Here is an 11417-nt window from a genome sequence, read left to right on the forward strand (position 1 = left end):
ATACTGTAAAAAAATTGATAATTCATATAACTATATCCACGTTGAATGTGACTTCAGTATGTAACCCGTTAAAGCGTTTGTCAGTTTTTTCAGTGTTTTTGCAGTCAACTTTATTGAATAAGTGAAGAATCCAAAAGTGAAAACGTGATCTAGGGTAACCAACGTATTTTGGACCCCCTCAGCAGCTGTACATAATTTAGACACTTACAGCAAAATCAAATGCAAGTGTCCAAATTATGTACAGCTGCTGATGGGGTCCAAAATAGGTTGGTTACCCTACAACCACAAGTATCACTGGAACGGTTCTACTCTTTACACGCTTTTCACGAAATATATCCGTGTAAAAAGATACTCGACTATAATCTCCAAAATAACTCTTCAAATTATCTATACACTCTACACCCCTACAGATTTTCTTATTGGAAAATGACATCTAATTGCCTACATGTAGGCAATGGCGAAGTTGAAAAAATCGTTTACAAAAATCCTGTTGAATCGATTTATGCATAGCATAAAATCGAAACGTGCCTCCCAAATGTTTCAAACATCGTCCAACCAAGGCAAACCATTGCGATTACATTTGTTTAGTAACGGCGATATAAGCATGGGTCTTTTTTATCTACTTTGTTCTTTGCATTTACTTTGCATGGCACCGTTATAATATCCACACCCGCACTCATTTCTTTAATGCCAGAAGTTAGGTCCATAATATTTTATGTTAGTATTTATTTTGTAATCATATTCTTTAGTTGTATGTTCTTTGGTAGTTGATATAAAAATCGATTCTGGGGAAGATTGCCCATTCAATACGTCAACAAATGAAAATTGTAAACATGTCAATTCGTAAATTTGCTGAATTGTGTCCGCTCATTTAAAATTAGAATATAAAAGTTTCTTAATTATCAGTTGCTTAGCTCAGAAACTATTAGGAATGTTTTATTAAATACTAGCCATCAATGGATGCAGAAAAGCCATTTCCCTGTAAAATAGACGGTTGTAAGTTAAGCTTCGCTACAGAGGATCATTTGCTTGTGCATCGAAAGAAACACGATATGTTGTTGAATCTGGAAATAGCGAACAAATCAAATATATTTGCCGATCAAACTCCTACGCCAACTCGTTTAATTGGAAAGTGTGAAGAGGTTGGCTTATTCGATGACCTACAAAATGTGAATCCTTTCGAAGAAACCTTTCGAAGAGCTGTTGAAGAAAAAAGTGTAAATATTGAAGATAGCGGCAAGGAAAAGCAATCTTCACATGTGAAATCAACAATTCATAAAGCGGATGACACGTTACATACTCCTCATATATTTCCGCTTCTAGAACGCCGCGAAAGTCTAAAACTATCTAAATTAGTCATTTCAAGAAACAACTCACGAAAAGACGAGACATTGATTGTAGATGATGCTATAAAAGTTCAGTCTCACCAGATTCATGAACATTTGATTTCCACTAAAGGACAAGAAGCTCAAAATGGCTCTCATAGTACGAAAACAAGACCTTTAATAAAAATACTACCGAAAACATGTCTTGCATCAACCGAACAATCTGTGATAATTATCCCATGTAACTTAAGAAGCGAAGGAAATATATCAATAAAGCCCAATAACGGCGTCAATGTAGTGAAAGCTAAATTAAAACAGCATTTGATAAAAAGCCACAGTCCGGACTATTCCAGTAATACTGCGAAAACTGACAATTCTCAGGTTAACTCATATGAAAAAGAAGTTCAGCTTCCTGAGCATAGTTCAAACTTAATAGAAGAGAAAACTGAAAAGTTTCAAAAACACGAGCGATGGAAAGCGGCTGCTAAACGATATCGGTAAGATTTGTTGTACGAAAACAGAAGCCTGATTAATCTGTTTCTTATTACTGTTTTTTTGCAGAACTAGAGTCAAACAAAACCAGGACACGTTACATCGTAAAAATATTGAACTAACAGACGAGAATCATCGACTAAAAACGGAACTAGCTCGGCTAAGAAACTTACTCTCTCTACACAAGGAGTGTCCTGTTACGAAATCTTTGAAACAATTTGTAGTGACGGCTGGATCATCCACAATCACTCAACTGCAACCAACCAGGTGTCCACCGGCAGGCTTACTGCAAAAGAGTGCTACTGTTGTGTGCACAACTGAGCAGAATTCGACTATTGCAACAAAAACCTGTGCTTATCATTCTGCACGAAAATAGTTTGGCAGATGCAAATAACACTGTAGGTGGTATAAGACACGATTGTTCTGTTCTGTTCCTTAGTATTCTTTAGTATACTAAATAAAAATAGTTATTATTTCACCTAAAAAACTTTAACTCTATATCTCGATTTTTAATTATAAACAATAAAACTGTGAGTTTATGCAATAACGACTTACCTGGTTATATATATATAACGAGCCATAATGCGTTTAACATAATTCATAAGTTTAGTATGGAGGAGGCCCAAAATTATTGTCTACTCTTCCGTTCACATATTCTAGCGCAATATTAAGCCCATCATCCGCCCGTAGTACTCTTCGAGATTCGAGGGGACTCGAGTGTCCCCGCGATACTCGCGCTACACACAATACTCGGTTCATCGTAACCTTGCTCAATTGGGTCAGTTTATCCGATAATCCGCTCTTTTTACATTCAGTAGGGTAACCAGCCTGTTTTAGACTCCATTTGCCCCCACGTATCGTCTCATGTACTTGAGAGTGGCGTATCGCACAGTTTCACATGACGCAATCTGCGTCTTAGCGGGTATGATGCCTATTGGCATCATCACTGGCGAGGACGTAGAGTGCTTCAACCAACATGGAAATAGAGTCATACGGAGTACCACAAGATCAGCCTCGATGACCACAAGGCAGCAAGCATGGTCTAATTCCACAAAAGGCCGGAGGACACATCAACTTATCCCGCAACTATCCGGGTGGGTCGACAGGCGCCACGGCGAAGTAAACTTCCACCTGAAACAGATTCTGTCAGGGTATGGTTGTTTTAGACAGTATCTGCACAAGTTCGGGCATGCGGAGTCCCCCGCGTGTACCGAATGCGTGGAAGTAGAGCAAACTGCAGAACATGCTTTCTTTATATACCCTCGTTTCGCGGGCGCGAGAAGCAACATGATGGCAGTGAGCGGACAGGACACTACTCCGGATAACTTAGTCCAAAGGATGTGTTCCAGCTCGGACTTCTGGGGAGCGGTCAATGCGGTTGCTACCCATATTGTACTTGAGCTACAAAACCGCTAGATAGCCGATCAACGGCGAATAAACAGCCTAACTACCATTTAGTCCAGTAGTTATCTAAGAGAGTGCGTTAAGCACAATAGCCCCTCTCTGAAGTAATACCGATAAGGTGGTGCCAGGGAGGATTGAGGCTGGAGATTCCAGTAGGGTTTTAGTGGGTCGGCACACCCTGAGTTGTCTTCTCAGGTGTCTGATAGTACCGTATCTTCTCTAGTGCTTAGCAGATTTCCGAAATTTCCCTACTCGTAAAAAAGACCCCATTTGCAGCTGTACATAATTTAGACAGTTCCATTTTCTGTAAGCGTCTAAATTATATATACCTGCTCAAAATACTACCCATAAAAGCTCACATTCGAGCTTGTTGCTTTAATTGCACCATTTCTAGAAACATAACACAGTAGCGCGCGCAGGTTAATGCCTTGTGGAACGCCTTATTAATTCACATTAACAAATTACCCAACACTACTTACTTATTCAGCCGAGAGCCGGGGTGGCTCTTGCCGTATCAAGAATTCCTCTCCATTGTACTCGATCCTGGGCTACTCGTCGCCAATTCGTTACGCGTCTCGACACACGCAAGTCGGCTTCAACCTGGTCGAGCCATCTAGCATGTTGGGCCCCTCTATTCCTGGTGCCAGTAGGGTTTTTGAAGAGAACGGATTTCACTGCACAGTCGTCCGGAATCCTTGCGACGTGGCCGGCCAACTTTCGCCAGGTGTACGATGGGAATCTCTCCAAGCAGTGCCTGTAGCTCGTGACTCATACGCCTCCGCCACACTCCGCTTTCCGTTTGTATTCCGCCAAAAATAGTCCGCAACACCTTTCGTTCAAATACGGCAAGTGCACGTATGTCTTCCGTAAGCAAAGTTACTGTCTTAAGTCCGTAGAGGACTACCGGTCTGAATAGCGTTTTATACATCGTCAGCTTTGTGCGGCGGCGTTTGCTCCTTGATCGAAGCGTCTTGCAGAAGGAAAAGTAGGCTCGATTTCCAGCTTGAATGCATCGTTGGAGCTCCTTACTCGTATTATTGTCGGCCGTGACCAGAGTTTCCAAATAACGAACTCATCAATCGCTTCCTGTTCATCGTCGTCAATAGTCACTGTCCATGGCAAGCACACGGTGCTTTCTCTGGAGCCTCTTCCTACCGTATATTTGGTTTTCGACGCATTAATTTGTAACCCAATCCTCCTAGTCTCCATTTTTAGTCTGGCGTAGATTACCTCCGCTGTCCCAAGGTTTCTAGTAATAATGTCGGGGTCGTCTGCGAAGGCTAGGAGTTGGCTGCTCTTGCTGAAGATCGTTCCACTCGTTTCGATGCCCGCTAGCCGGATCACACCTTCAATAGCGATATTGAATAACATACAGGACAGTCCATCCCCTTGCTGCAACCCTCTGCACGATCCGAAATGACTCGAGATCACTCGCTCCAGCTTTGATTAGCCGCATCAGTTTGTCCGGAAAACCGTACTCTTACATTAGCTGCCATAGTCATTACCCAACACATTAAACACTTTAACGATACTCAAAATGGTTGATTGCAATATGCAATATTAAACTCCTTTTTTCCAGAAGGAATATGAATATCATCGATATAATTCTTTTTGATAAACCAAAGCTGAGTTTCGATGTTGTCAATTAGTATTAAGCCAAATGACCCCTTATGATTATGCCAAATGGGTTATGAAATAGACTTATACCAAATGGGCGGCCGTCGCTACAACATTATTTGTTGACTTTAGTCAACGGGAAGGATTTCCGAAATAATATTCGCAACAAATAAAACGCTGGTTATAATCTTCGCAAGCCGTAGGGAACATAGCGCCAAGTGCGTGAGCGTATATAATTTTCCTGTTCAATAAAGTTTATAATAATTGGGAATTAAATTCAGCCTTGAATTTTAGGATTTTGAATTACACGCACGTTTAGTTTCCTGAGTATTTAATTTAGATCGTGTCGGCTGTATTTCAGCTATTTTCTACTATAACGAATTTGCGTTTGCCTCTCTACAATGAGCTGTAGTCATTATTTATAGGTTAATTTGGTTCAATACAGTTAAAAGCGGTAAATTTTTCGCCTACCGTATTTCTAAGTATACAGATAACAAATTTTAATGAAATATTTCGCGATTTTAACTTGATTAAAATAGACCCAATTGGTAAATTATGAACATCTAATTTTTTAATTTGGTAAATATGGATTTGATCACTTGGCCTTAGATTTATTAGCCGTTACGTTGTTGAAACTTCTGTGGATCAATGTTGGACGAAGGTGGGCTTGCCGAGAAATAGAGTCAGCTAAATTATTGTCCCGAAGAAAGTTATTTTTTGCATCCATAATTATTGCTATATAGCCCACAGTGGCAAAATTTCTCCGAGCATATAATCTCTCACAAACCATTTAGTTTTTCCATTGGATTCAGACTCGGCCATTCTTGACTACAGTCATGTTTTAGAAGCCGGTTCATTCACAATTAAAAGCGATTCGTACCAACAGCCAGTGCAGCATTCGTCGCCGCACTAGAGCCAATAAATTATTTAAAATAAGTTCGGTTTCGGGCGCGGTGGTATTTATAAATAAACAAATCAAAAAGTTACATATTACACAGCATTTTCCCACTCGCAACACAATTCCGATCGGCAGTGAAGCATAACGGAATAGTTAATTGGTAGGTACATCGGCCCAAGGCTTCTGTATGCATATTTTGGGTAACGTCACTGAATCTATGCTAGGAATAAATCTACGCATTATAGTTGGTTTAGTTTTTGACATGAGTTATGATTCTGCTTTTGCGTAATTGATTTTAAGAGGGATAAGTTATCGTGGATCACACCGGTTTTGCGCCTGATTAATTTCTGTCCGTGTCTAGGAATTTCTTTAAATTTTGATGATGATGGATTAATGGATAAGGATTAAGTAGTTTTTGTATTTCTAATTTTAATTCACTTGATTTCCATGTTTGCAAAATTATACTGCAACATATGGGTTATAGTTTGCGAAATGCGCATCCTGATATTTCTTATTTGTTCATGAAATCTTTCTAAGTGTCTCATCTAGAACCGGTACACATGGAAAATTAAAGTGAAGTAGGTATTCTTGTTAAAAACCGCAGAACACCGCAAAAAAGTAAACGGTAGTTACGCAGCAGTCTGGAAAATATGTGCTAGATATACGTCGCTAAGCATTTTAAACATTGCCATCACTCAACGGTCAGAATCAGATTTTTTCATCAAATGCTTGCACGATGAAGTGCCCATCGCCGATGGACACGAACCGATTGCGGCTTGTGGCAAGTCTACAGAGAAAGAAAATTTTCGATTTTAAGTAAACAAGCTATTTTACATGCGTCTGGTAAACGAGCTTCAATGGATTGTAATCTTATCTTTTAAGATTTCTGGAGTATATCTATATGGCAGAGGGATGATCAAATCGTGTCCCAGATATGATTATTCGTACTAGAAAACTGCATTTTTAAGAAAAAAAGTAGTATCTATAGCCACTCTTCATTCACTGTTATGCTAGGTGTGTGAAGCTTAGCTTTTGTGTTTTTGCTTCTAAAATTATCTTACAAGCGTTCCTAAACATACCTTGATTGATGATGGGATGATTGGTTCGCAGCTCGCGTGCTTTGATCGGAAAATCTCTCAAAGATTTCCACCACGGCGTGCTCGATAAACATAAACACATCGTTAAATATACTGTGTGCATACCGAAGCAACACGTTAACCTTGCAGTGTAGCTCAGATGAAAACGCGGTAAAATTTTGCATACTCGTACCAAGTTCAATTTTTTTGATTTTCACCTTCGATTAATGATGTGGGGGTAGTTTCAAGGTTGGTGGCTAAAATTTAATTCATGTCAAGTAATTAACATTGCTTCAATAAAATAGGCTGTTCGTAATTAAGTACTTTTATGAGGGTGAAAATCGCATTGCTATAGAATATAGTCTGTAAGGTGATCTCCACAAGAGCAAAAGAATTTTTTAATATATCGATCAACCGTCCGGGATAAAATACAAACGTAAACGTATCCAAATTGAAAAAACTCATCGTCATTAGTGGAGAAAAAACCAAAAGCAATTTATAAAACTTAAGTGCTGTTTCTAACTCTACATCTTTTCGGTATCCAGTGTCATTTAGCCGGTTCGCACTTCAGTTTTTTTCCTGTCGATTGTAAAAGTGATTGATGTCCTCCGCGCTGTCCAAACCGAAAAGAAATGCGTAGTTTCGAGCTGCTCGGATACGCTCGAATATTTGTTAATGATGATGATCATCTAAATATTTCACTTGTTTTTTTTTTATCTTACAGCTAAATTTGCTGAAAATGATGCTCGAGAAAATTGACACATTTTACGATCTGGACCGGATTTATTCAACGATCGAGCGTATGCTCGTGTTGATCCGTCAGCTGTCTGGAGTATCGCGCTTGGGCGAAAGTGGACGTTCTTTATCCGTTGAACTACAGTTGTTGAATGCAATCGACGATAAGAAATTTCAGCTCCAGGAGCTACAAGATGCCGTGACTTATCTGTTTAGTCAATTTCGAAGGATTTACATGGTCAATAAAGATCTGTACACCCAATTGATCAAACGAGGTGGCCGTATTTTCGAATTGGAAAAGCAGTTTCGTGAGCAAAGTGACAGCAAATGCTTGTATTATATGGCTGACGCGATCAAATATGAGCCGTCCTTATTGGCCATGCAGAGAGTATTAGATAGAACGATTCGAGAGATCAGAATTTTTCGAAAACAAAGGAATAAGCATAAACTAGAGTTGTGCATTAGCCATATAAAAAATGAAAATTTGGACAAAGCATTCGACGAATTTTATTCATTCGAAAACAGTATTCAACAGCTGCCACAAATCATCGAGGAAGTGTTCGAAAATTCTATTGATAATTTGATCGAACTATTAGTATTTTTGAGAGGATACTACTATCTGAGAAAACCTAATTCGAATGAAACATTCGTTACAGCATGTGAACACATCGTTCAGTATTTGAAATGTACGGTAATGTTTTGTCGAGTAGAATCATTAATGATCTTCAGTTTGATCGATGATGTTTTGCGCGATGAAAATAGTTTCGAAGATTTCTATCTCGAAAGATTGGAGCTGCTGATGGTAGACTTAGCTGCAAATAAAGAAATCGCTATTCGACTCATTCAGTCTAATTTCGACGAAGCCAACCATTTTGCAAAACTGTTCACTTACATTTCGGAACGATTTCTTCTGGAATTGATACGCCAAGCATACAGAGAGTCGTGTGAAACTTTGAGCAATATGTTGAACTTCATTGCTCATCTTCCCTGCATAAACCAAAGTATTATATGCTATCAGGAACTGCACACTGAAATGCGTCTAGCAGGAGTTTCCAAGTCGTCCTGTATTTTCGTTCTTGCTTACCACATCAGAAAGACCATGCAAAATCCGAAATTCCATCAATCGTCACGGGCTGCGGAACTAGTGGATCTGAAAGCCATTTTACCTCCCAATGTAGTGGGTATCATCTGGAAACATGTCACAATTTCACGGTATGAATCCCGGATTCTTATTAAATTCAGCAGTGCTGGTAAGAGTATAGGCTTCTCTCGATATACGGCTGATAAAAATCGCTTCGAGCTTGAACCTGTGGAGGAAGGTAAAGCTTTCAGAATTAGAAACGTTGCTATAAATGCCTACCTGATGGAGAACGATGATGGAGATCCAACTGTTGTAGGATGTAAATTGGATTCATCCTGTACGGAAGGACATTGGCATTTAGTACCTTGTGATAACTGCAATTATTTTAGAATTGTCAATCGAGCAACCGGGAAATATTTGTATTCTAGTTTCTCCGAACAATCCGACTACGATTTTTATGGTTCCCCGGAGGTTGTACGATTGACAAACGACAGTGAATTGTTAAGTGAGTGTAATTCATACTGGAAAATTGACGAATTTCTGCGAGGATCCCGTGGAGATTCAGAGTGTATAATCCTATGAGAATAGCATAGTTGCCTGAACTGATAATTCTATTGAATGCCAAATGTACAAAAATATATAACGTTTTAATTATTTCGTCGTTCGTCTTTTTATCGTATCGTAGTCTCTGTTCCTATATGATTTGCCTGTCCCGGACTGTCTACTTTCGGTGCTCCTCTGTCTGCATACAAATGAGACGTTTAACCAAATTCTGTCTTTAGTCGTTTTTTCGCGTTCGAAATGCGTACTAGATCATTAGTTATATCATGTTTTATCAGCTAGATAACATCTGCATGTAGTGCATGATAAATGTTCGTTGGGACGATTGAGAGCAAGTGAATTGTATTTGAGGGGGTGAGAAGGAAAGAAGTGTAAGTGACAAAATTGAAAAAATCGCACGCACAGATAATGATTCTTTATAATCACTCGAAGTGGAAGGAGTACAAGTACATCATATCTTGGAAGGAAATAGGTGTAGGTAAGTCCAGGAAGAGGGGGGAAATCGAAAGTCGGACTTACAGGAAGCCAATGACTACAAATCTCGACGATAGACAAAACAAGACTACCAAAACATGATGCTGGAAACTGTACATGACAATGCTGGCGAAGTTCGATGGCGTGATGACGGACGACTAAACCTATGTCAAAACAGATTTCAAATACGGCCGTGGTTTACGGCAACCGGAAGGAGAAATCGGTAGACATTTTAGTCGCCATGAAATATCTGGTTGGGCAGGCTTTCTGAATCTGCTAAAAAAACGACAACCTTAGCGGAGATCGGGTAAGCAACCCCGATGGAAACTAAGGTCATATACCGTCAGGAAAGAAGGCACTGTGTTGTCTCGGCACTATAAGATAGCAACCCCGTTACGAAACTTGGTAGCGTGGCCCTAGTAAGGCAACCTACCTAAATCTAGCACTACAAACAATCAAGGAAATTCGACTCGGTTTTGGGGGAATACAAACGGATAGCGGAGAGTGGTGTAGGCGTATGAACCAGACACTAGATTGGAGAATTTCCAATCGTACACCTGGCGAAAGTTGGGAGAGTACGGTAGGGCGGCCACGTCGCCAGGATGCCGGACGACTGTGCAGTGAAATCCGTTCTCTTCAAAAACCCTACCGGTAACAGGAATAGAGGGGCCCAATCTGACAGATGGCTCGACCAGGTTGAAACCGACTTGCGTGTGTCGAGACGCTCAACGAATTAGCGACGAGTAATTATCCCAAGAGCGAGTACAGCGGAGTGGACTCTTGATACGGCAAAAGCAACCCCGGCTCTCTGGTGGTAGAGGGAAAGAAGGAAGTGTGGAGGGCAACACGATTGTTCCGTACTATTTTCGCCGGATTTACTACGGAAATTCGTATTCGGGTAATCTCATTGACTGTATTTCACAATAATTTAACTAGAAAAAGGAAAATTTATTTTTTAATAAGATCTTTTAAAAATACGTGTATTTTTGTTTGATCAAATTTTGAACCTCTTTGGATAGCATTGCTTTACATTAGTATTAATCAGCATACAACATAATTCTAAGCAATATCAATTAATTTCATTTTTCTACTTGATCCTGGCCAATTATGGAATGATCAATTTTCACATCTGAACCACCGTGCGATGGAAGATTTATTTGCATAAATAAATCTGAACGTCAGTAACGTAGTAAGTTTTCATGGATCGAACGGATGCTTTTGTTATTTCTGTTTTTCAACCGGGTGTTGGTATAATGGATCAACTATTGGTCGGTTGTCTCACGCATAGAGTCCAGTGCAGTGACGGTCGAGCGCAGGCCAGGCCATGTGGAAAATTATTCCATTCTTGTTTGATTGTATATCGAGCTGTTTGCATCATTGCAGCGAAGATCAGTGGACTGTTAATATTGTATGTTTTCTGTATTTCTGCATAAAGAATACATTTAAATGTAGGTATAAGAAATCTAAAATCTAAATTACAATGCAATTTCAAATAAAATAACAGAACAGATCTCTTAATCCTGTGCATGTTCCTATTCACGAAATACTTGATTGCAACACAAAAGATCTAGAGTACAGTAGTTAACAAAATCGTAGTAAATATTTAGGCCACAATATGTAGTGGAAGTTCAGCATTATGAACAATAAATTAGCAGCTAGTCCTGTTGTTAGCTATACAGACTGAACTAGATTATGATAATTGAAACCAATCTGTTTTGAAGCTGAGTTCATTGGAAAAAAGTTCAACTGTAACC

General features: G+C 39.5%; 2 protein-coding genes across 2 annotated transcripts; both read left to right on the forward strand.

Moving 5' to 3' along the window:
* Positions 1 to 219: 219 nt before the first annotated feature.
* On the forward strand, positions 220 to 9210 carry LOC128743339 (uncharacterized). Its single transcript, XM_053839892.1, has 2 exons — positions 220 to 255; positions 7564 to 9210. Exons 1-2 carry the CDS (start codon positions 220 to 222, stop codon positions 9208 to 9210), a joined length of 1683 nt encoding a protein of 560 aa, XP_053695867.1.
* On the forward strand, positions 872 to 2304 carry LOC128743340 (cyclic AMP-dependent transcription factor ATF-2). Its single transcript, XM_053839894.1, has 2 exons — positions 872 to 1822; positions 1887 to 2304. Exons 1-2 carry the CDS (start codon positions 957 to 959, stop codon positions 2191 to 2193), a joined length of 1173 nt encoding a protein of 390 aa, XP_053695869.1. The 5' UTR covers positions 872 to 956; the 3' UTR covers positions 2194 to 2304.
* Positions 9211 to 11417: the final 2207 nt, after the last annotated feature.

The sequence above is a fragment of the Sabethes cyaneus genome, chromosome 3, assembly GCF_943734655.1.
Source record: "Sabethes cyaneus chromosome 3, idSabCyanKW18_F2, whole genome shotgun sequence".
Lineage (NCBI taxonomy): Eukaryota > Metazoa > Arthropoda > Insecta > Diptera > Culicidae > Sabethes > Sabethes cyaneus.

Excerpts from the sequence above, each read along its gene's own strand:
- LOC128743339 (XM_053839892.1), top strand. The coding sequence starts at position 220 with ATGCAAGTGTCCAAATTATGTACAGCTGCTGATGGG. Across the intron at positions 256-7,563 it reads TATGTACAGCTGCTGATGGG|AAAATTGACACATTTTACGA; the intron begins GTCCAAAATAGG and ends ATGATGCTCGAG.
- LOC128743340 (XM_053839894.1), top strand. The coding sequence starts at position 957 with ATGGATGCAGAAAAGCCATTTCCCTGTAAAATAGACGGTTGTAAGTTA. Across the intron at positions 1,823-1,886 it reads GCGGCTGCTAAACGATATCG|AACTAGAGTCAAACAAAACC; the intron begins GTAAGATTTGTT and ends GTTTTTTTGCAG.